The sequence below is a fragment of the Neodothiora populina genome, assembly GCF_041146345.1.
Source record: "Neodothiora populina strain CPC 39397 chromosome Unknown canker_contig_13, whole genome shotgun sequence".
In the NCBI taxonomy this organism is placed as follows: Eukaryota; Fungi; Ascomycota; class Dothideomycetes; order Dothideales; family Dothioraceae; genus Neodothiora; species Neodothiora populina.
The window spans coordinates 1,080,152-1,102,544 of record NW_027191402.1 but is presented as its reverse complement, the minus strand read 5'-3'; the positions used below and the strand labels follow the sequence as shown (position 1 = coordinate 1,102,544).

Here is a 22,393-nt window from a genome sequence, read left to right as displayed (position 1 = left end):
GCAAGATCACCACGACAACATGGTGGTGATCTTGGACCGGGACCCCCTCGGATGCCGCGCAGAGGAGAGAGCCGACGGGGCAGGGCACAAGCATTCCACTGCCTGCACTCTCGTAGACTTTCATAGATGTATATTACCCTGTGGAGATCTCCACGAGCCTACATATATATATATATATAACCGCGAAACGGCGGAGATGAGGATGAGAGCCTACCTATGCGTCTAATCTTGGCTCCGACCAATAGCCTCGGAAGCGTCATCTAAAGTGAGTTGCGAACAGGAACAAGAGCATGCTCTCACGACGACATCGTAGGGGAGAGATCGAAGTCCCATCTCTCACATGATAGCATTGTTCGGTGCAGCACTGTGACCAGAGACCAGTGAGAATTTCCCAGTCCAGAAGCAACATTTCATCAGTGCGGAGGAAGGCGTCACTCGCACCGCGTATCAAAAGCCTCGCCGCCAACGACAATGCCTCCAGACAGCTCTACACGACAACATAGTGGTCATCTTGGTGAATTTCCTCCGCGCAGACCGGACGTGTAGCAGCGGCATCCCACTACCACGACATGTGAGAAGCGTGCGCTGGAGCTTCCTGACAGGCAGAGAGAGAGAGAGAGGACAGACGGGACACAGACACGCTCACTGCCTCCAATCTCGTGGACTTGTATAGGATCAGACTTGGCGGAGATACAAGCCAGAGTCCATCCGCATCTGTTCTTGTCTCTTCCCTGGGTATCTTTCGTTCTCCACTCTAGACGTCATCGTCATCGTCGTCGTCATCGTCGTCGTTGCTGCTGCTACTACGATGATTATGGTGATGATGTTGTTAGCGAAGTAAGCCATGGTGAGATTGTAGGGAGGTATGAATATGGCAAGGAAGTCGTAGACGGAGTGCACATTCCAGGGGTTGAAGTACTTTTTGCGCGAAAGATTCACCATCAATTGACGTTTAACCATTTTATTTATCTAAGTAAGAAGTGGATTATGTAATTGCTGCGTCGCGTCGACGTGATATTGATCTAAAGAAAGTAGTGAAGAGGGATATGTACAAGTGAATGGTAAGTATGTACAGAAGGGAGGAAAGGAAAAGGAAATAAAGGAGAGAAATGACCATCGTTCACGAGAAGAAGGAAAACCCCCCAACAGCATAGAATAAACCTCATTACTTCCATTCTCTCACCAAGTAAACAGCATCAACGATGGATTCGACGCGATCGGCAGCAAGAAATGGCACACCATCGTCGACGCAAGCGGATAAATCGCCGGCAGCAGCTGGATCCTCCAGAATTCTGGCACCACATCACTAGCCAACAAACCCAGGACGACAGCCAAAACAAGACAGCCGGCGAAAGTGAACTTGAAGCTTTCGATCACGCGCGGCACTTCGTCGAAGAAGGTCGTGCTGGTCGCTTCTTTGCTTGTCGCGCCCCAGTTCATGTCGATGCCGAGCATGTGGGATAGCAGCGCCTGAGACACGTGGGCGGAGATGCCGCCAAGAAAGATAGTCACGAGGGGAATCCATTTGAGGTTTGTCCATAATGCGCGCAGAAGAGGCTGTTCTGCGATTCTGTACCTCAGGATGGCGAGAGCGAAATTTCCTAGTGCGGTGAAGACGACGATAATCGAGAAATGAACTCTGAAGGAGTCGAGGTAGTAGTGGTCGAGCCAACCGTTAAACCAGCCGATCAAGAAATAATTCATCAGCGTTAAGATCCAGGATGAACCTAGGGCGTAATAAGTCCCTACGTAGGCCATAATGGTGATCTTCGAAGGGATGGACATGTCCGACATGATGAATCGACAGAAAAGTGGCGTGAACGGTCCACGGGTGAACCAGTATCGCAAGGGATGACATATCAACTCGTTGCAGCCGTAAGCGTTATTTTCCCATCTAGCCAATTCGTCATAGATGGTCAACGAGATGCCTTCTTTGAAGCCTTCGCCGAGATATGATGCATAGCCCAAGACGTATCCGGCAGCCTGCAGTCGTAAAGCCATGTCAAAGTCTTCCGATACTGTAGACTCGGACCAGAACTTTTCGCGTTCGTCTTCGTCTTCGTAGCCGATGGATTGCACTGCCGACCATCTGATGATCGCATTATGTCCGACAAAGGGCGCGACGTCTCCATTGGCGACGGCGTACTTGATCTGGGTGTATACCAAATTCGTGAAAAAAGTGATGCCATTTTCGAAAAACGACGACGTGACATTCATGACTCCGGAATTCATTTGGATGATTGCAACTTGTGGCGACTGTTCCATTTCCGTCACCGCATCAAGAAAACAATCCGCCGGAACCCTGGTGTCGGAATCGATCAGAAGCAAATAATCCCCAATACGGATATTGCCATCCGCCCACGTGCGTCCGTTGTCTTCGTTGACGACTGCGATGAGAGCCTCACCATACACGCGCGCTTCATCTTGTTGTGTCCACGAGAACGATCGCTGAACCTGCAGTAGCTTCTCTTCGATTCTGTTGCTGATCCACAACGCATGATTCATGTTCGAGGCCTTCTTGAATTTACCACGACGAATGAAAGGAGCCCCGTGTTCGCCTCGCGGATCATGTCGAGGTCGAGCTACCCATCCGATATTGTGTTCGTCGTAGAATTCTTGTCTGGCTTGTGCTTCTTCTTGCGAGAGCAAGTGCATGCCATCGTCATTGGTGAAAAATGTTGGCTGAACCGCCTTGCATTTCGTAGGTTGAGATTGCAGCTTTAATCGAGTGGACAGTCGGTTCGACCACTGCTGCAAGTCCTTCTTTGTACACTAGGATTTCAACAGTCACATGCGGCAGTGGCCCTTTTGATCTATTCAGACGGCGTGCCGGGGCGATGCCCGAATAAGTTTTCGAGTTCTGGTTCACTTGATTGATTGGACCGATGACTTGAGCGACGTTGCCACAAAGAGCTTGGAAGAAAAACAGAGACAACCAGATCTGTGCTGGCAGCGCAGCGACAAATGCAAGTCGAGAATAATCGCCGTCGACGTATATCTCTTTTGCAATCTGCGCGTATCCGGCACCGATGGACACCGTGCAGAGACACAACGAGAAAGCAGTCAAGATCGCCTGGTTGAGGACTATACGACGTGGCGGTTCCGATTCTTGAGCTTCGATGTACGATGACCCATCGTTGCTGACTTCGTCGACGTTGACCACAATTTCTTTTTCTTTGCTGAAGACGTCCTCTTCTTCTTCTTCTTCTTCTTCTTCTTCTTCTTCTTCTCCTTCTTCAGGCCACATGACATCCATGAGCGAAAGCTGGACATTCTTGGCTCGTTTGATGAGATATTTCGGTTCGTCGTCCCAAACAACCAAGAGCTGCCTATCCGCAATGAACGCTGCAAAGTGATGGCGTTGGGCCACTGGCAAACAAGTCAGGTCTGGAATAACTTGCACTCGAAGGCCGTTCTTCAGAGGCACATGACTCGCTGCAGGATTGCTATGGAGAAACAACCGAATGACTCGACTGTTGACAGTCATGGCGCACCTGACACCAAGAGCCTTGACAGAATCGAAGAAATGGCCGGAAGGGTAGCAGGCGTGACAACCGGGAGATTGCTTGACGATCACTCCCTCGTCTGTACCTCCATAATTCCATAAGAGTTCCATCTGTTGCTGGTAAATCCGACTGACCAACATCTCGGATCGGATACTCGGAGAGTCGGATATAATGCTCCTTGCATCATTCGATCCAGCAAACGACAATGCGGGAGAGAGAAGACTTGTGGGTGTGACTGCACTCGCCATTGGAACCGTGTCTTTCTCATCGAACGAACCCAATGAAAGTTTAGGAGGTGCCGCACTTCTCACCCCGTTCGGTGTAAGATGAGTAAGAAACCCCATTTTCGTATATACTAGTTAAGAATGCAAAAGAGTGAGGAGATTTTGTGGTATCTCGGACCGTGGACAGAAGCGTAGCACACGCTTCCTGTATGAGAAGAGTGGACGAAGGGTCGGAAGAGAAAAGATGAAGAGAGCAGGCGTTTTGTAACCACAGTATATGTATGTATCGAGGAGGATGCCCTCGGAGGGACCATTGTTCACTACAGTCATTCTTGGCTGACTTACCATCTCGGCGTGCGGTGTTGTGGCACCATTCGGAGAACCATCCCGGGGGATGCGAATTTGCGAAGGGTTCGCTGAACATGTCAAGCATCAAAGCCATCTCCATGTTCGCAATCCCCAGAGTCAGGTGTAGGCGTAAAACGGAAGATACTCATTGCAAGAATAGACGAAAAGGTATACTGCTCTCAGCTGCTCTTGAGATGGTAGCGCCAGCCATCACGGAGTGGGCGAAAAGAGGAGATGAGATGTATTCTTGGACTTCGTTCTTATCAGCCACATTGGAGAGTCTCGAGGTGTCTGGTATAGCCAGTAGTGGAAGCCAAGGAACGAGCGAAGTTGGGTAAGCTGTAAAAAGCCACAGCCGTCCGCTTCAAAAATGCCAGCCCGGCCAAACGTTAGTTAAATTGAAGTGGAGGAAACCCCGACCGTGCCACTTGTTTGTGGAGAAGGTGAGCCGTTGCTTACTGACCAGAGAATAACGAGTATATCAATAACAATATCAATCGTTTGATGTTAGAAGCAGAATTTTTAAGTATATTGATAGGATTCGTATAAAATAGTAGAAGTAGATCTCCCGTATATGGTTTTGGGGGATCAGCAGATCAGGACACATGGTGCGGGGTGGGGGGAGCTATATCAGCGCCAGCAATTTCGGCAAAGATACCACATTCCATCTGAGTCGTAGTTTTCGCGTCGACGCATGGACGCACTAAAGTCATATCTGGCGATAATGCAGTACCTTGAGAGCTGGAAAGAGTCTTCCTGTCCAGCTGGAAACTTACGCATTGAGGTCCGTGATGAATAAAGACCTAGACCTAGGATCAGTGCACAGAATGGTGCAATCCAGGCAATCGCAATGGCGGGAAGGAGAGACTAAGAGAGAGACAAGCCGGGAGGTGTTGAGACCAGATGCCCGGTGAGATTGGATTGAGCCATTGGATGGCGAAAAGATGACTCCGATCAGAATGGATAGCTGAATGCTCTATATAAACCAAACCTTTGCCTCGATACGATGACCCGTATCAGATCAAACAACGGTACCATTGACCGCGACAAGATCCTTCTTGAGAACTTCGCCATCCTCGCTGATTGGTGTCGAAGCGCCATCACCCGCAATCTTGGCCTTTTGAACGTCGGTCAATCCTTTACGGATGGCAAGCACACTGTCGACAATGACTGCGTCGATGCCCTCGTTGGCCTGGAGCTCGACGTTCTTGTTAACATTGTTCAAAGTGCCGTAGGAAACACAGACAAGACCAGATTCCTTGACGACTCTGACCAGGCGCGGACAAGTCACAAGAGGCTCAGCCGCTGAAACAACACCAAGCAAGTTCCATCTGCTCGCGAATCGGATAGCTTCCTGTAGTGACGAGGCTCTGATGTCTCCGACTTGAGCTGTTCCAGCGTCACTCAAAAACAAAATAGGAATGGATGGCTGCTTGAAGGAAAGCAACAAACAGATATCCGGGTTGAACGACGAGAAAATAATGTTGCGAGGTGCCTTTGCTGTGTGGGTATAGACCGTATCCAGGATAGTGTCAACGAAAGAATTCAATTCGACAGCGTAGTCGTCCATGTCGTGTTCTTGAGATTCGAACAGCATAGGATATTCTGTGTTGAGATTAGCTTTATGTTGTTGATGCGATGAGAAAAGCAGACTTACTCAGCTCAACGTTGAATCCAATGTGAGGCTCTAGCTTTCTAAACATTTCTTCGAGAGTGGTAAAAGGCTCTTGGATAAAATTGCCTCTACTGTTGCCTTTGTAACCCTTTTCTTTGAAATCTCGTGTATGTTTCATTCGCTCGGACAAGTCGTCTGCTCCACCAACAGGACCACCGACAGAATAAGAACGACCTGGCCGAGAACGTTTATCACCAGGGACGTTCTCTTTTGGTGAAGGTGGACGAGATGCACGAGGTGTCTGACCTTCACTGACATGAAGAAATTGTTCCAGAGTGAGGTTGTGAACGGGCACGTCAACACCAGTCTCCGAGACCAGAAAATCGTGATAGATGACCGGAACCATGTCTTTGGTAAGCTGGACATCGAACTCGACATAGGAAGCACCCAAGTTTGCAGCAGTAATGAAAGACTGAATTGTGTTCTCGCCGAGTTGCAAAGACTTGAGACTGGCTTGGTTCTTGCCGAGACCGCGGTGTCCGATGACTACGGTGGAATTACTCTTCCAGTAAGTCTGGTTTTCCGAGATGCTCATATGAGGGTGCTTGAAAGGTGTGATGATCAAGAAGTTGAAGTTGACCGATCCGAGAACGTCGAGCGTTTCTGCTGCGACAATGGGCACACTCAGGTCACCCTGGAGCAACATTCTCTTTGATCCGACGCTGGGCTTGATGCTGGACAGCATCGCAACTCCGCGACCGACAATCTTGTCTTTGGAGCCCGCAAAGGTAGGGACAATGTCGAAAAGGAGCTTGACCTTGGTCGGATCTGCCGTCAAGAAAGTGATTGGAGAAGTACTGATGTTCTCTTGCACAGGCAGATCAATGACCGTAGGCTCGCCCTCGGCGCCGCTTGCGGTCACAACAATCGAGAGTGCAGTGTCAAGCTGAGTGGCGTGGGCGTCTGTCAACGGGATGCTATCCAAGCTGACGGCGGGCACACCTTTTCGTGCATCCATGGATCCGAGACTGACCAGTACCATAGACTTGTCAGTAAGATAACGATGACCAAAAGTCTTGATGGCTGGCTCCTGTGGACGTCCGCTCCCGTTCGAGCCTTTCGATCTCCGTTCGCCGATGGACGCTGTGGTACCACCAGGTGCGCCAGTCGTCTGTGGACGAAGACGAGGAGAAGGCGGTTCGAGTTTTGCGATACCATGCAGCTTCTCGGAAATGTCAAGATGACCTCTCAATGCTGCATGCTCGATAGGACGCCAACCAGAGATGTCGGGCTTGTTGACTTCGGCACCGGCAGAGATCAAGAGCTCTACAATGGCGGCATGTCCATCAACACAAGCAATAAACAGAGGAGTCCATCCATACACATTTTCTGCGATTTCAACATCTGGCTTTTGGGTTTCTGAACCTTCGAGTAAAGCTTTGGCACAGTCCTCGAAGCCAAAACGTGCAGCGATATGCAGAGCGGTCTCGCCATGATCGTCTTGATAGTTGATGTCGACATCAGCCTCGACGAGCAGCTTGACAATCTTGTGGTAGTTGGCTTTGGTGGCAAGGGCGAGCGAGGCTCCTGATTTTGCGACTGATTTTCTCGATGCAACCTTGCCTCTGGTGTCGCCATGCCAGTCTTCGGCACGCAACAGGGCCTTTGTGGTTCGGTAATGCCCACTCATGACAGCAAGATGGACAGGAGAATAGCCGTCGTTGTCCTGCCATGCTTCCGAGTCGATGCCTTTGGAGACGTCGAACTGGCCCCACTGCTGCATCTTTTCGATTATGATTTCGGTTGCAGCAACCAGACCGTACTGCCCGCAATAATGCAAAGGGAAGCGTCCATAGCTATCGCGCGCCAACAAGATACCCCTCTGAGACTCTTCGAGATGATCGAGAATGTGAGCAAGAAGTTTGGCCGAGGGATCGTTTCTGCCGAGTGTCTTTGCAGGGTCACGTTCTTTGACATTGTATGCCTGAGGGACGCGCGAGGGGAGTTCGGCAGCAGTGATGAACGGCTTCGCCTCGCCCGAAGGTACAGATGCAGCCCCGTTCTCTTCCAACGCTCTTGCACGACCGATGGTGACAATCAGTCGATGTATAATGTTGCGCTTGTTCATGTCGTCCTCTTCAATCAGAGAATCAATCTGCGGCAACAACAAAGAAACCGAGTCGGTCGACTTGCACGAGATGGATCGCTGCAGGATGTTGAGCAGCAGTTTCTGGACGAGTTGTCTTTGTGAGTCGTGAGTGGAAGCATCGAGCAGTTCTTTGAGTTTATCGGAGTCGTCGGCCCTCACTGCAGACTCCAGAGCATCGACAGTGCTCGTCGGCAGCTTCAACGCAGACTTGGAAGAGACTCGATGCAGAGAGCTTTGCGATGTGACAGATGCATTGTCGTCAAAGATCTTGACATCTCCCAGATTCGAGAGCCAATCGTTAATGGCACGCATGTCTTGCTCGACCCTGCGGTTCGAAGCAAAGGGCTTTGGGTCGACTTTGGTCGCCAGATATCTAGACTGCGAAGACGATGTCGAGATCTTCTTGTCGAGCTTCTTTGTGATTTTGGTGAAGCCACGACGGTTGACCTCGCCGAACCACGCGAGGTTTCTATAGTTGCCTCTCAGCTCGAGCAAGGCGCCCATCAGGTCCTCCATCTCGTCTCTGTCGATGGTGCCCTCGGGTGCATGAGTGGCTTGACCATATCGATCATAAAGCAGTCGCAAGCGCCGGGAGAAGTCGGCATACTTGCGGTTGTAGAAGCTGTCGACATCTTCGAGATTACGGTCAAGAGCATAAAAGAACTCTTAATGGGCATCAGTGCAGGAAAAGACGAGAGAAAACAAGAAAAACAAACCGGCCAGGTCAACTTCACCGCCTCCCTGAGCGCCCTGAGCAGCAGCGCTCTTGATGAGCTTCTTCAAGCCTTTGTAATTGATGTATGCAGATGCCCATTCCGGCACCTGATTACGAGGTAATTGCTGGCCAAACTTCATGTTCAGACCTGTCTACGTCTTAGTGTTTACGGGTCAAAGAGAAGCACGTAATCGAACAGTCGATTTCGGACAAGACCAAGGGTGAGGACGAGTGAAAGAGGCCTCGGTGGCCATTCGAACTATGTAAAGAGTGATTTGCTGGTGTGACACGGGGGGGGGGGTGACGAGAGGGAGGAAGAGAAATGGTAGGACGAGAGACGAGAGACAAGAGACAAGAGACAGCAGCGTGCAGCTTTTCTTTTCTCTCGTTGGTTGGCTACTGCTTTCCGCTTTGTCGTTACAGGGAGGAGAGAACGGAGATTCACAGGGTCCGGTCCCCTTTCTGGGGTAAACGCGGCGGTACTTTTTGTTAGTCGCCTTCCGAAGCTGCAATAAAGACTGCCTGTTATTTTGATTGCATACCGTACCGGTAATGTTGAGGGCGGTGATTGATTGGACACGGTGCTCTTCTCCTTTGATTCACAACCTGGCAGCTGTCTTCTAGCAACCAAGTCATCTGCCTGTCGGACAAGATGAACACAAGACGAGAAGGGTCGGTCGTGACGTCAGGGGGCGGGCGCTCTGTGGAACACCTCAGTCAAGGCAGCTCTCTGGTACAGGTACCAAGGAAGGTACCTCTTCAATTGCGCCGGACCGGTATCCGCCCGAATCTCACTAGATCTTTGCAATGCTTGGTGACTTGCATGCGAAAGTGTCTTGTCTCTTGCTGCTAGGCTCGTGGTTCTCTATCCTGAGGATAACAGTATTCAACTTACTTTGCAGATATGAATTGAAAGAAATTGTCCTCGGTCATAAGGTCTGCTAAAATCCATCAAGCAGAGGAGTTCCCCACAGATTCACGAATTCGATATAGCACTGTACAAGGAGCGGCCTCGAAGTGGATCTGAATGCTGTCGAGGTCTCTCAAGGAACTCGTAAGCTCCCGGCTGGAGGTGGCTTTCTTGTCTAATGATATTGCACGCACATGGAACAGCCAGAAGCGTCAGAAGGTGCAGCTTCATGCACGTCGCTTAGGTCCACGTCGTATATTCCTCGTGGTAGCGGTGAGAGACAGGGCACTCTATTGTAGACTGTAAAGTACAAGTTGGATATCCGTGTCACCGACAGGCAAGAAGTGTCTTTTCAGATGTAGTGAAAAGAAGGACAGGGTCGCCCTTTCGGCGGCAGCTGCTGCCTGAAACAAAGCGTGACGTCAAAGGCAGGCAGTTGCCCTTTTGTGCTTTGCTTTACTGACTTCAAGTCTCTCCCTCTCTCTCTCTCTCTCTCTCTCTCTTTTCAATAATCCATCAACTCATCAGACACAAAACAAAATGTTTCGCAATGTCGGCGACAAACCAGTACATCCGCCAGGTGCTGCATCACCACGAAGCACCTCCTGCGGCGAATGCTCGCTTCTTCTATACCTCGACTCTGACCATTGATGATCCCCTGTCGCCCTTGCCTCCACCGGTGTCGACGGGTTCTGCACCCACGAACCAGCTCCCTCATCCCTTCTCCGAGTACGACAACTTGGCACTGGACAAGAAATGGCACGAGCTGAGAAGGGAAATCTTGAAATACAACGAAGAACGAGGAGAGAAGAACAAGGCGGATGGAACTGGGCCAAGTCACGACGACGACGACAACAACAACAACAACAACAATAAAGGAAAGGCGAAAAGGAGGGATCTGCTATCAACAGGAAGACCAGCGTCGAGAAGTGACGCCTCGTCGACCAACCGAACTGCCGCTGCTGCCTTGTCGAGTCTCTACCGGGCGCCTGAGGCAGCAGCAGCGACTTCCAAGAGCTGGGACAACAGAAACTCCTTCCTCGATGGTCCTGCTCTGCCCGTCGACGCCGACCTGCCAAACACGACAGGCAGACCATTCGCTCGAGCTCCCTCTCGCAGAAACACCGACTTTCGCCGCACCACTCGTCCCGCCCCTCCGCACTTGGTCGACAGCTACAACTGGGACGATAAACTACAGAGAACGGAAGAGACAGTCTCAACACAAGGGCCAGATGCAAGAGTTGCCGTGGGCATCAGTCGGTTACACCATGTCGTCATGCCGAACCTGCAGATGGAGCCCATCTATTGGCGACCTGTCAACGACACCGCCCCCGTCATGCGCGCCACCTGGTTCTACAGAGACACGATGCTGCCCGTCGAGACCAAAGTCGCCAACATGCTCGAGGCGGGCTATGTCGAACTCCAGCCCTGGACCGAGACCTGGACAGACGAACTCAACTCGGCCGTCGAAGTCGGAGCCGCCGGCGAAGAGAAGATCGTTCACCGCCTCTGGCCGGGGCCCACGAGAAGCAAAGACAGCGTCCGGCCAGGAACGTCGTCGGCGAGAAACGACATGGTCGAGGTCCTTTCTACCGCCGCTCCCGAACTGCACAAGACTCCCGAGAAAGAGCAGGAACGTGTGGTCGAAGCAGCGTGCGACATCATAGACATCTCCACCGGTGCTGACGGTCCCGACAACAAGGCGTCAGGCCCTGCATTGTACGGCTACAACGGCACCGTCAGGAGTTACCCCACCGCCGGCGTCATCTACGCAAATGCCACCGAGGCCCATATCGTCAAGCCAAACCTGCAGCCGTCCACGTACTACGGCCGTCGTCCCCTGGCGAATTACATCCGCAAGGGTCGCAAACTCGGCATCCCCGTCGTCCGAGGCTTCGATCAGGCTGTCTGGGACAAGCTCTACCCACCCAAGAAAGGCGCCAAAATGGCCAAGGCAAGAGAAGGCGTGTCGAGTTCACAGTCAGGGGCTCCCCCTCATCGGAGAGCCAAAGACGACGCTGATCTCGCCGATTCGCACAGACCTCAGGTCACTGACTTGGTTTTTGTCATCCACGGCATCGGGCAGAAATTGAGTGAGCGCATGGAGAGTTTCCACTTTACCCACGCCATCAACGCCTTCAGGAGAGAAGTCAACGTAGAACTGGGCACAGACAGTGTCAAGGCGCAAATGCGAAAGAACATGGGCGGCATCATGGTCTTGCCCGTAAGTCTCTGTCTTTTTATTCGTTCATTCGGAACGGCTACTGATTCTACTCGACAGGTCAACTGGAGACAGAGTCTGTCTTTCGAAGAAGGCGGCTACCGTGATGGTCCTCCTGACCCGACCTCGAATGATTTCTCGCTCAAAGACATCACCCCTGAGACTTTGCCTTCTGTGCGAAACATTGTCTCCGATGTCATGCTCGATATTCCTTATTATCTGTCGCATCATCAGCCCAGAATGATCGCCGCTGTGATTGGAGAGGCCAATCGCATCTACCAGCTCTGGTGCACCAACAACCCTGGATTTTCCACCCATGGTCGTGTTCACATTATCGCTCATTCGCTCGGCTCTGTCATGGCTGTCGACATTCTGTCCAAACAACCAACTCATATCCCAGCGTCCTTGCAAGACCCCACTCAAGTAGACCTCGACGCATCCGGTATTATTCCACACTTCATTTTCAAGACCAGCAATCTCTTTCTGGCAGGTTCCCCTGCTGGCTTTTTCCTTCTGCTCAAGAGAGCCTCGTTGCTTCCGCGTTCCGGTCGACACAAGGCAGGCACAGACGACGCTCTGTTCCAGCCCCCGGTCTGTGGCGAAGAAGGAACTTATGGCTGTCTGTCTGTCGACAACATCTATAACATCATCAACCCCTATGACCCTGTCTCGTACCGTCTGAACGCTGCCGTCGATGCCACTTATGCCCACGTGCTCAAGACCGCATGGATCCCATCCGCCACGTCAGGCTGGGGCAGTTGGTTCTACGGTTCTGCCGAAGACAAAGCTGGCGACAAGACGGACTTGCGAAAACAACTGCCCAGACTGCCGAGCAATGTAGAGCTCGAAACCCACGACTTCAACCGCGAAGACGTCGCAGAGAAACGGATGCTGCTTCTAAACGACAATGGTCAGATTGATTTTCTGCTGCGATACGGAGGCGGTCCACTCGAAATCCAATACCTCACCATGCTGGGAGCGCACAGCTCGTATTGGCTGCTGAAAGACTTTGTCAGGATGATCGTGCTGGAATGCGGCCGGAAGCTGGGAAGAGACGGCACATTGCAGGGCATGAGAGCCGCCAAGAAGCCGCTGCAATCGAGTTAGGTGAAGCACGACCCGAAGAAACGATTGACGAGAAAAAGATATACCCCCCACTCACCTCTGTCGCGAGTAGGTGACACGTAGTGCATAGACACGCTAGCCCGATTCATTTGATTGCACACATTCCATAGACTTCCCATCTTGTTTCCCCACGCCGTGGTGTTGTCCTGCGCGGACGGCGCCACTGCGTGGGGCTCCTTTTCCTTCCTGCCTTCGATATGCCTGCCTGTGATAATTTTTTAGCTTTTTGTGATTGGATTGCTACTCTCGCTGCTCGTCCACTTCAATGTTATGCCTGTGCGAAGCAGCTCCGTTCTACTTGATGGCCTGATATTGAATGGCCGGTGAGACTGATGAGTTTAGGATGAACAGGTAATGAGTCTCTGGTGAACAGACAATGAACTCCTAACGAATAATGAATAATGAATGATCTCCCGATGAACAGTTAACGAGCTTTTAATGACCACTCGGTAGATGGTCAACGACTTCCTGATAGATGATCAGTGAGTGTCAAGTGAAGAGTTGTCGGGTTCTCAGTGAACAGTCAATGAAACACTGATCGATTGTCCATGTCCTCATGACTATGTGAGTTCTTAATGACTACATGGTGTATCCCTAATGACTACATGGTAAGTAAATGGTTCATGACGACAAACGACTCCATTTGTACCCGATGTCCAGGAAAACTTGATGAGATCACAAAGGAGATACGGAAAGCCAGTCATGAGCGGTGCAGCTGTAGACAAAGTGTATGTCAACGTACAAACGGAAAGGTTCGACTGAGAGGGACAGATCTTGATTGATACTAACTAGGAAAAATTACTATTGAGAATGAACAATAGAAAGCTACAAGACTCGGTCGATAACGAGGACCAAGTCATTAGAGAGGGTATCTAGGGTAAACGACAAAGAAGAAGGACCTCGAAGTGGTCCTGTGCAAAGTGGAAAAAAGCAAAGGCGTCAACAAAAGACAGACAAAAGCAGAGCGAAACAACAATCAAAGATCTGGATCATCATTGTCATCGTGACTTGCAGCACCTCCATCCCCACTGCCAATCCCTCCTTCGTCCGACAAGAGATCCGCATAGACCTCGAAGACTGCACTGCACACGTTTCTGACATGAATGGCTACAATCGACAAAGCGAGTGCGTTCCAAACATCCAGGCCATCGACGCCGAGGTCGAAATGGCCGACTTGACGCATCGCTGTACCGGCATATGATACGATGGCGATGTTCGTATGGGAAATGACGATTGCGTAGACGGTTGGAGGTTCGACTTCGTCCCAGAAGACAGCATCGTCCGTCAGGCATTGTTCGAGGTGTGCCAGATGTCTTCTCCAGGCTTGATGTAGAGTGTTCAGTTCTTTCAAAACTGCGTGCTCAAGATGTTTGGAGTCCAGCGTTCGCGGACAAGTGTGAGTAACGACGAGTTGTGGCATCCGCTGAACTCCGGGATCCTGAAGAGTTAATGCAATCCTTCGAGGGGTTCGGTTAGGGTTAAGATCTGCAGTTGACGGGGCAGGTATGCCGGCATCTGCATAGGCCCAAGTCAGATAAGCTGCAATACCCCGTTCGAGCGTAGCCTCGGGCGGCAAGTCCATCTGAACACGATCACGCGCTCGACTAGGTAGACGAAACAATATACCGAGAGCTCTGGACGCGTGGAAGTCAGGTCGATGGCCTAAAGATCGAATGAAAGGCAAACTGTCTTCTGGCAAACGATCGACCATGGCGACAGGAAAGAAAAGCTCTGCGGGAAGGTACTCAAAATCCATCTGCCAGTGTGAGGGTAAAATGGGCTCACGACCACGCTGATGTAGCTTTTGGATAAGGCACACAGTGTCGTCTGGCCAGCCGAGATCGAGAAGAGATTGTTCGCTGATGAAAATGGATGGGGTCAGGGGCGAATGAGGAGCATTGAGCGTGCGACGGAATTGGCGAATGATGCGAAGCGGTCGGTTGTCCGCTGCTGCTGATGCTGCTTCTTGTCCAGCTTGGACCTCAGGCAGTGCATGGAGTTGCTCTGGCAGTGGGTCATGATGCTGAGCTTGCAGATTCGTGTGTGCGACGGACCCAGGGATTAATCGAGCCTCTGGATGGGCGGGTTCTTGCTCTTCGTCGTCATGATCGTCGCCTTGCTCGACACTGGACAAGGAAGGAACAGGATCAACAACGATGGTATCATCTTCCTCCACGTCGACGTTAAGCAAAGTTTGATCCCCTTCGTCATGATCTTGCCATTGATGACCCCTAGCATGCAGATCCTTCAGTTGCTCATCATCGTCACCATCATCATCATCTTCAGTAGTCAGATCAACAAACGTACTTCCATTTAGTTCATCTTCTGTCTCGTCATTAAGAGCGATGACCTTGGCTCTTTTGCCGTTGCGTGATGCACCGAGTTCATGTTCAGCGTTGGCTTTGCGTTTCAGAGAAACACCGGGCACACTTCTACCTTTGACGGGGATATCGTGTTTCAACGCATCAGCAGGCAAAAGGTCGAAGGCCGCCCAATTACTACGACGTGAGGGACTTGTAGCATTCTGCGCAGGTGAAAAGTCGAATATAGGAAACTCGCTCGGAGAGGTCACTTCATCATAGTATACAGGTCGATTATGATGATCTTGACGATGATGATGTTGCTGGTGGTTGTTTCGGGTACCGGCGAGTTTACGCGTGGGCGCAGTAGATGCAGGGCTGAAATAACCGAGCAGACGTCTCAGTCCTGCCATTGTTGTCACACCGAGAAGGAAAGAAAGGAGTGTTGTTGAGTTCTTGTTGTGTATCGAGACTTGATAAGTTGCAAGGCGTATGACCCGTATGACCAGAGAAAGAAATCCAGACCAAGGGAGACGGATTGTATTTACTTGCCACAAGGAAGAAGGGAAGGAGAGAAGAGATAGAAGTCGCAGCCGCTTCACCTCACCTTCTCTTTATGATCCAACATCCTTTGTGTTCTTCTTATTGTACCACTATGACAGGTATTGTCGCATGCGGAATAACATCGTGTTCCATAGTCGTGATAAATCGGGGGGCTGGCACAGTATGTTGGAGTCACTGTCGAATGCCTCGAGCTGGAAGGGCACAATGTCCGTTTCCGGATTGTTGTCCGAATGTGGATTAGAGCACCTTGGTGGACCCTGAATTCTCGCTTCACCTTGATTATTGTAACAAAGTACAGTAAAGCAAAATACCTACCCTATGATGCTGTCTAACATTAGATCTCGCTAAGATAGAGAAGGTCTTCTCGTTTTGTCGCACATTATCGTAAAGTAAGGTGAGGAAGGGCACGATTCTTTCTGGCCTCGAGGTCGCGAAGGACAGGACTTCTCTGTTCGACTCAAGTACATCTTTCCTAGGAACGTCCACTTATGTTTCGTTCACAACGGCATCTTCAATTCCAAATCCTCCATATCTTCCGGTATTTATCCTACAGACAAATATTTTAAGATTCTGTCGTGCATGTTTCGTACAGTGGATATGATTTTTATACAATGATTCCGGATCGCTGAACCTGTCCCAATGGATGACAGAGAGTTCGATAATTTACATTAGCTGACTCATCGAGAGAAGTCCTGGAACCCCGCCAACAGTGCTCTGAGCCTGAGATACGCATCACAGGTCCCGAGATTCTGCAGTATGCATAGCGATAACACAGGGAGTACTGGCTGAACACGACTTACTCATGTGTGTTCAACATAAATGAATGATTATTACACAAGATACGATGGGTTGCTGCCTGGAGATCTACGCTCGATTCGATGGCGCAATCATAGCCGCGGCTGACGCGAGCTACAAGGTTCCCCTATCTACAGTAATGACCCCACCTTGCCCAGGTATATGGAACATAACAGAAATACAGTACTGAGGGGTAGAGTAGGTAAGTTACAGATATCGATACATCCCGCGGTGTCATACTATCCTTGCACTGTACTGTGTTGTTCCTACAAAGCACGAGATCCAATTTAACCCTGCTGAGTTAGTATAGCTACATCAATCAGATCTATACACAGCTTAAGCTCCAGCGATTTCATAGCTTTGCCAGACAAGAAAAAGTCCCCAGACCGCATCATCCCTCTTGCTCCATCCCTTGAGAAGGATTATAGAGAGAAATAAAATAAAATAAAATAAAAATGTCCTCCTCAATCCAACAATCCCTCCAAACCTCCAACGCGACCTACGCTTCAACCTTCACACAAGGCGATCTCGCTCTTCCACCAAGCAAGAAATACCTCGTCCTCACATGCATGGACGCGCGCATCGATCCCGCCGCAGCATTTGGTATCGGACTCGGCGACGCACATGTGATTCGCAATGCTGGGGCCAGCGCAGAGGACTCGTTGAGGAGTATTGTTATTTCGCAGCAGTTGTTGGGTACGAGGGAGATTGTGCTTGTTAAACACACTGGTTTGTACTTCTTTCCGTTTATAAATTCCCGCAGCTGGTGTTGTTGTCGTGATGGCGATCAGAGCACGAGAGATTATACGAGAGGCTGACGAAGAAAGAAATCAGGCTGCGGCATGTTGACCTTTACCAACGCGGACGCCAAAGGTATCGTCGAGAAGAACCTCGGCGAAGAAGCGGCGAATGAGTTAGGCGGATTTGATTTCTTGCCATTCAACGAGTTGAGTAACTCCGTTTCCTCCCTTGTTCTGGTCACGTCGACTGGAATAGCTAGCGTGGTCTTCACCTCGCCTAATAGTCACTAACAAAATCAACGCATAGACTGGAGTCGGCAGTCGAAAACGACGTCAAGTTCTTGAGACAGACAAAGCTGGTTGCGGATGACATCGCAATCAGTGGGTGGATATACGAGGTCGAAACCGGCAAGGTTAGGCGCATTGTGTGAGCGCTGCTGAATGAGGTTACGGAAGAATGTGGTGACGGCTGTTCTGAAGCGAGCAGGATTTCCTCTTATGTTACTTGGGCCGTGTTCTCGGCGGAAATTGATGAGGAAAGCTGTATATGTTCGTATGATGTCTTGGTATTCCGATATCCCTTCGTACATCATTACTACAAGTGGCCTGATACCTGACCGAGTCGCTTCTCTTCATTCCCAGCCAAATCCCGCACTTTCCACGAGGCTGCCTTCCATCTTAAAAGTCCGGATGCACGGAATCGAGAAACAGTGACAAGCAGCCTAAGGTAAATTCCAGCCAAGGCAGTGACGACCTCGAAAGCCAAGCTTTGTGCCAAAAAGGCAGGAACGAAGCCCTTTAAGGTGAGCCCATTAATCCGATGTGTACCTAGTTCTGCAGGACTCTCTTGCATCACGGAAATACAGTATCTGCATCAAGGACATGTTTTGCAATTTTGTTAGCCAAGTGCTATACAAGCAGTCTCGATGGACGAAGTGTGTCAGTGGCAAGAAGAACGACAACCTTCTCAAGCTATCTTAGTCGGGCCCCACACACCTAGCCAGCGTCTCATTGTGGTCCTTCAACTCGGCACTCGTGTGAAACTGCAGCAAATGCACTTTGGCAACTCCGCGAATTGATTCTTGCTGCTTGGTTCAAGGTATCGCGTGTGGTGATGCTCTGCGGCAGAGCTTGACCTGATGTACGGCTCTCGGCTTGCTTGCTTGTTTTGCATACAGCCGAACGATGACATTGCACATCATGTTCGAATAATCAGATTGTGTCAGGCACGTCTACTCTCATGACTTGTTCCAGACGTAAAGCTTCATCTACTGCTGCTCCGCGCGCTCAAGAAAAGTAGGATCCAGATCAATCTTTTTCTCGAATTTATTCCACCACTCCTGGAACGCCTTGATAGGTACACTCTGGCCATCGCCAAAGCTCGACAGGAAATTAAACGCGTTCCCAATAATCCGCTGAGCCAGGACTTTGGTGCTGACCTTGTGCACACCGGATGGAGGCTGCTGTCTGACGAGCGCGGACTGCGGATTCGTCGTAGCGGCAGCCGACGGCCGTAAATTTGCTAGTTGTTGCTCGACCGCAGCTGCAGGCTCGATGGAAATACCCAATACAATCTCCCCTTGCAGTGGGGCATCTGTAGTTGAATTTGCGGTATCCAGAGTGGGTTGTGATTCTCCCTCATCCGTCATGGCATCCACATCCAATACACCTCCTTGCGCCCCCGTGTTTCCAACTCCCGAGATCTTGAAGATCGCAGATGGCTTCTGCATGCTCAGTGCACCGAGCAGCTTAAAGTCTTGACTTCCTGGCAGCTGAATCCATACTGTCGCACCTACGTCGACGGGTAACGCGGCTCCGGGTAAGAGAAACAGAGAAAAGTGCGAGAATGAAGGGACCGAGGGGATGCGGAAGGCGTATTGGGTTTCGGCCAGTTGGGTCGGTTGTGCGTTCAGTGGTCGTCCTGATATCACGAGGCCGAACATGCTTAGAGCAGCTCGAGGAAAATGCTCTATAACTGGTTGTAACCGGTAAGATGCAAGCAGGCTTCACTCGGGACCAAGGGAAGCAAATCACAGTGAGATCACACTCGAAGACAGTGGAGAGACGACGGTAACAGAAGATTTGATCAAGTTTCACAGGTCAATTCATCTACAATCTGAAGAGACGAACAAGTAATCGCGTGACGCAAGTTGGAGAGCTTCGCGTCTTGGCGCGGAAACATCCCGCTCCTTCCAGAAACGCCCGTCCTCTTGCTACTAACTCCAGGGTCCGGTATAGACATGCCGCTTTGCGTTTTGTTTTCCTCACCCCGAGATCAATTTCTTCTCCGACCCAGGCTTCAAAATCTTCTTAAGCAGCTCCACGCCCAAACTAAGAATCTGTTGGTCCCGAGTTCCCCTCAACATATCCTTTAGTATCTCCACACCTTCTTCCTCCTTGATGATCGAGACTGCTTTTTCCACAGCTTGGTCATCCGGCACCGAGACCAGATTCAACAGACTCACAACACCTCTGTGTTTCATCTCGTCTGTATCTTCACACATCTGCAACAGGATCTTGACTCCTCTGTCCTTTTTCAATACTGCTTCTGCAGCCTTGTCCCATTCTGTAAGCATAGCCAGTGCGCCACCTGCCGCTCGTCGCGTCGCTAGGTCTTCCACATCGGCAAGTGCGAGAAGGATATGAAGTCGATTATTGGCCTGAGGACTGCCGTCTGCAAATTTCATCACTCCTTGCGGTGATGCCACGAGATTGCAGACCAGTTCCACTGCTGCCCGCTGTACTAGTTCGTTTCGTGCAAGAAGAAGATCCTCGAGATCCTGCCATGTTGTGCGAATGACCGCCTCTCGGAGCGAGTCGTCGTCTGTTGATGCTAAATTTGTCAATGCCAGCAAGGATTCGAATGTGGGCAATAGATCTCGAATCTCTGCGTCGACGTCTTGCTTTAGGAGGGCGTTGAGTGGTCGAATTGCTGAAGCGGCAGGAAGCACAGCGCTAAAGACATGAGCTGGATTGACAGAGATCAGTATTCTGGCAAGCGCATGTGACGCGACACGATATGGGCCCTCATGGGCAGCGCCGGTGCCCTGAAGTCGATCCAAGATTTGCGAGAGCATCTTGACCGCACCCTGCTGAGCGAGAATACCTCTGCTCTTTTGCTCTCTCGCCAGGGAATTGAGAATCATGGCAAATTGATTGAGTCCAATGGCCGACATAGTCTTGACCGGCTGGCTCGCTATTGCAGGCACTAGACCCGCATCTATCACCTTCTTGCATCGAATTGTGACTTGTGCATCGTCGTCCAGCGGATCGTCGGGCGTCGGCTTCGACGAGTTCGCATACGACTTCAGCTGTGACATTTTCTTTTGTTCTTCGGTCAATACAGGTCGATACGCAGTGACGTTGGCAAAGATAGTTAAAATGCCAAATACTGCGGGATCTGACGGTGAACCTGTCTTGAGTACCTTGACCAACTCATCGAGGACCCTTGTGTTTGCGATGATTTCCTCCTTTACTTTGCCTTTCAACGAAGTATACGCAAGTCCTTCGATTGAGCTGGCTTTGGCGGCGTTGCTCGTGGAGTTGACGGTCATATTCATGAGCATCGAAGGCAGTCCTTCGTAGTTTGCCACAACTCCTGAAGACTCGGCTGTGACTTCTTGTTGTCTTTAAAAGACTGTCAGCTTTTCTTCTGACAGCAGCACGAAAAAAGCCACGCGAAAGGTTCAAAGCAGGCAATAACAAGCAAACGGGATTTTCTTTTTCTGTCGATCTAAACATACAGGTAGGTGGAAGACTTACCCAATCTTCGACAAGATCAGTGCAGCCAAGCTGGCATACTCCTCTTCCTCATGCGTGTTTGCAATGTCGTCCAGCCAATCCGAACATTGCTTTCGAATCGCCTCTCTGCATGCTTTGTCGATGCAGGCGGCGCTCATCAGATCTAGCGATGCCTTTTCGAGCTTGTGGCTTTTACTGCGGATATGTGAGTCGACGTGTTATCAAAAAGCGAGAAGGAAATACGCACCCTCCAGATCCATGTCCATATGCATTCTTTTGTAACGTCGGCACAAGCCCTTCCAGAAATCCCGGAGTGAGGAATAGTTTAGTAACTGTCTGTGGACACAGAGGAAAACATGTCGTGGCAGCAGAAAATGCAATAATCAGATCGTCATTGTGAGTCTTGGCCACTTGGTCTCTGATGAAGTTGTGCACTGTTTCTTCGCCTTTACCATCTTCCTTCATTTCCTCAAGGAATCTGGTCGTTGCTAATGTAGCTTGAGCTCGGACTGTTACCGGAGCGCGTATGTCAAGCCACATGAGCACGATCTCGAAATTGTCCGAGGTCAGCAAAGTGGGCCATCTGAGCTGGGGCTGCTGTCTGAGGTCCTCGGCGTGAGTCGATAGTAGTCTGGTAACAAAAAGCATCACCCATTCCGCATGTTCCACGGCAGGTTCTAATAACTTGCTGAGCGAAAGCAGAAAGGCGTCTCGCTTTGCTGCCTTGTATTGCTCTGTTGATGACCATATTGACTCGTCAATGATGGTCTGTTCGAGTGCATTGAAAGACTTCTCGCCACGTGCGTAGAAGAGTCTGAAAAGTCGAGTTGGATCGCCGACTGCGTACTTTTTGGAAAAGCGAGTGGCAAACTCTACTCTTATTGCGTGGTTGTTCGCGAGTAATGCAGCACTCAATTCGTCCAGTAGTGGTGAGGTCTCCGGAACACTCGCTCGTCTTGTTGCACCCGCCTGATCGAAGAAGAGAGTCGCTAATTCCTCCACATCTCCGAATGGAATGTGTTCTTTTTTCTTGAGGTATTGTGAAGCTGTTTCTCCATCTTCCACTTTCTTGCTCCAGAGATAGCTCCTGCACAGTGGCAGGATCTGTGAATTGCTGTCTGATTGTTGCAATTTCGCTATCACTGATTGCACATTGCTGTTCTGTGGTGCTAGCGAAAGTGCCTCTTTGGCTAGCTGGTAAGCTTTCTGGAGCTCTCTCCTTTCCACACACGCCTTGGCTTGGGATGCCAACGATTCCGCTCGCTCATTTACTGCTGATTCATTAGACATTCTTGGTTCTTTTCGATTTTCCTGTGTCAAGAAAGAAAAGAACAATATATTTTATTGGTCTAGACACATCATAAGAGATAAAGCTATTGGAGACACAACACCCCACATCAGGCCTGCATGACCTTCTAGTCTCAAAAAGGAAATCACGCC

General features: G+C 50.4%; 5 protein-coding genes across 5 annotated transcripts; 2 read left to right on the top strand and 3 right to left on the bottom strand.

The window, feature by feature from the left end:
- Positions 1-5,099: 5,099 nt before the first annotated feature.
- On the bottom strand, positions 5,100-8,697 carry AAFC00_001951 (uncharacterized protein; the record flags this gene model as incomplete). The annotated part of the gene is made up of 3 exons (XM_069341217.1): positions 5,100-5,683; positions 5,736-8,507; positions 8,559-8,697. The coding sequence occupies 3 exons, from the start codon at positions 8,695-8,697 to the stop codon at positions 5,100-5,102; spliced, it is 3,495 nt and encodes a 1,164-aa protein (XP_069204728.1).
- A 1,320-nt stretch (positions 8,698-10,017) lies between these two features.
- On the top strand, positions 10,018-12,795 carry AAFC00_001950 (uncharacterized protein; the record flags this gene model as incomplete). Its single annotated transcript, XM_069341215.1, has 2 exons — positions 10,018-11,691; positions 11,749-12,795. 2 exons carry the CDS (start codon positions 10,018-10,020, stop codon positions 12,793-12,795), a joined length of 2,721 nt encoding a protein of 906 aa, XP_069204727.1.
- Positions 12,796-16,927: 4,132 nt separating this feature from the next.
- On the top strand, positions 16,928-17,503 carry AAFC00_001949 (uncharacterized protein; the record flags this gene model as incomplete). Its single annotated transcript, XM_069341214.1, has 2 exons — positions 16,928-17,201; positions 17,307-17,503. The coding sequence occupies 2 exons, from the start codon at positions 16,928-16,930 to the stop codon at positions 17,501-17,503; spliced, it is 471 nt and encodes a 156-aa protein (XP_069204726.1).
- A 977-nt stretch (positions 17,504-18,480) lies between these two features.
- AAFC00_001948 (uncharacterized protein) lies at positions 18,481-19,155 on the bottom strand (the record flags this gene model as incomplete). The annotated part of the gene is made up of 1 exon (XM_069341213.1): positions 18,481-19,155. One exon carries the CDS (start codon positions 19,153-19,155, stop codon positions 18,481-18,483), a length of 675 nt encoding a protein of 224 aa, XP_069204725.1.
- Positions 19,156-19,476: 321 nt separating this feature from the next.
- AAFC00_001947 (uncharacterized protein) lies at positions 19,477-22,243 on the bottom strand (the record flags this gene model as incomplete). Its single annotated transcript, XM_069341212.1, has 3 exons — positions 19,477-20,839; positions 20,975-21,148; positions 21,201-22,243. The coding sequence occupies 3 exons, from the start codon at positions 22,241-22,243 to the stop codon at positions 19,477-19,479; spliced, it is 2,580 nt and encodes an 859-aa protein (XP_069204724.1).
- Positions 22,244-22,393: the final 150 nt, after the last annotated feature.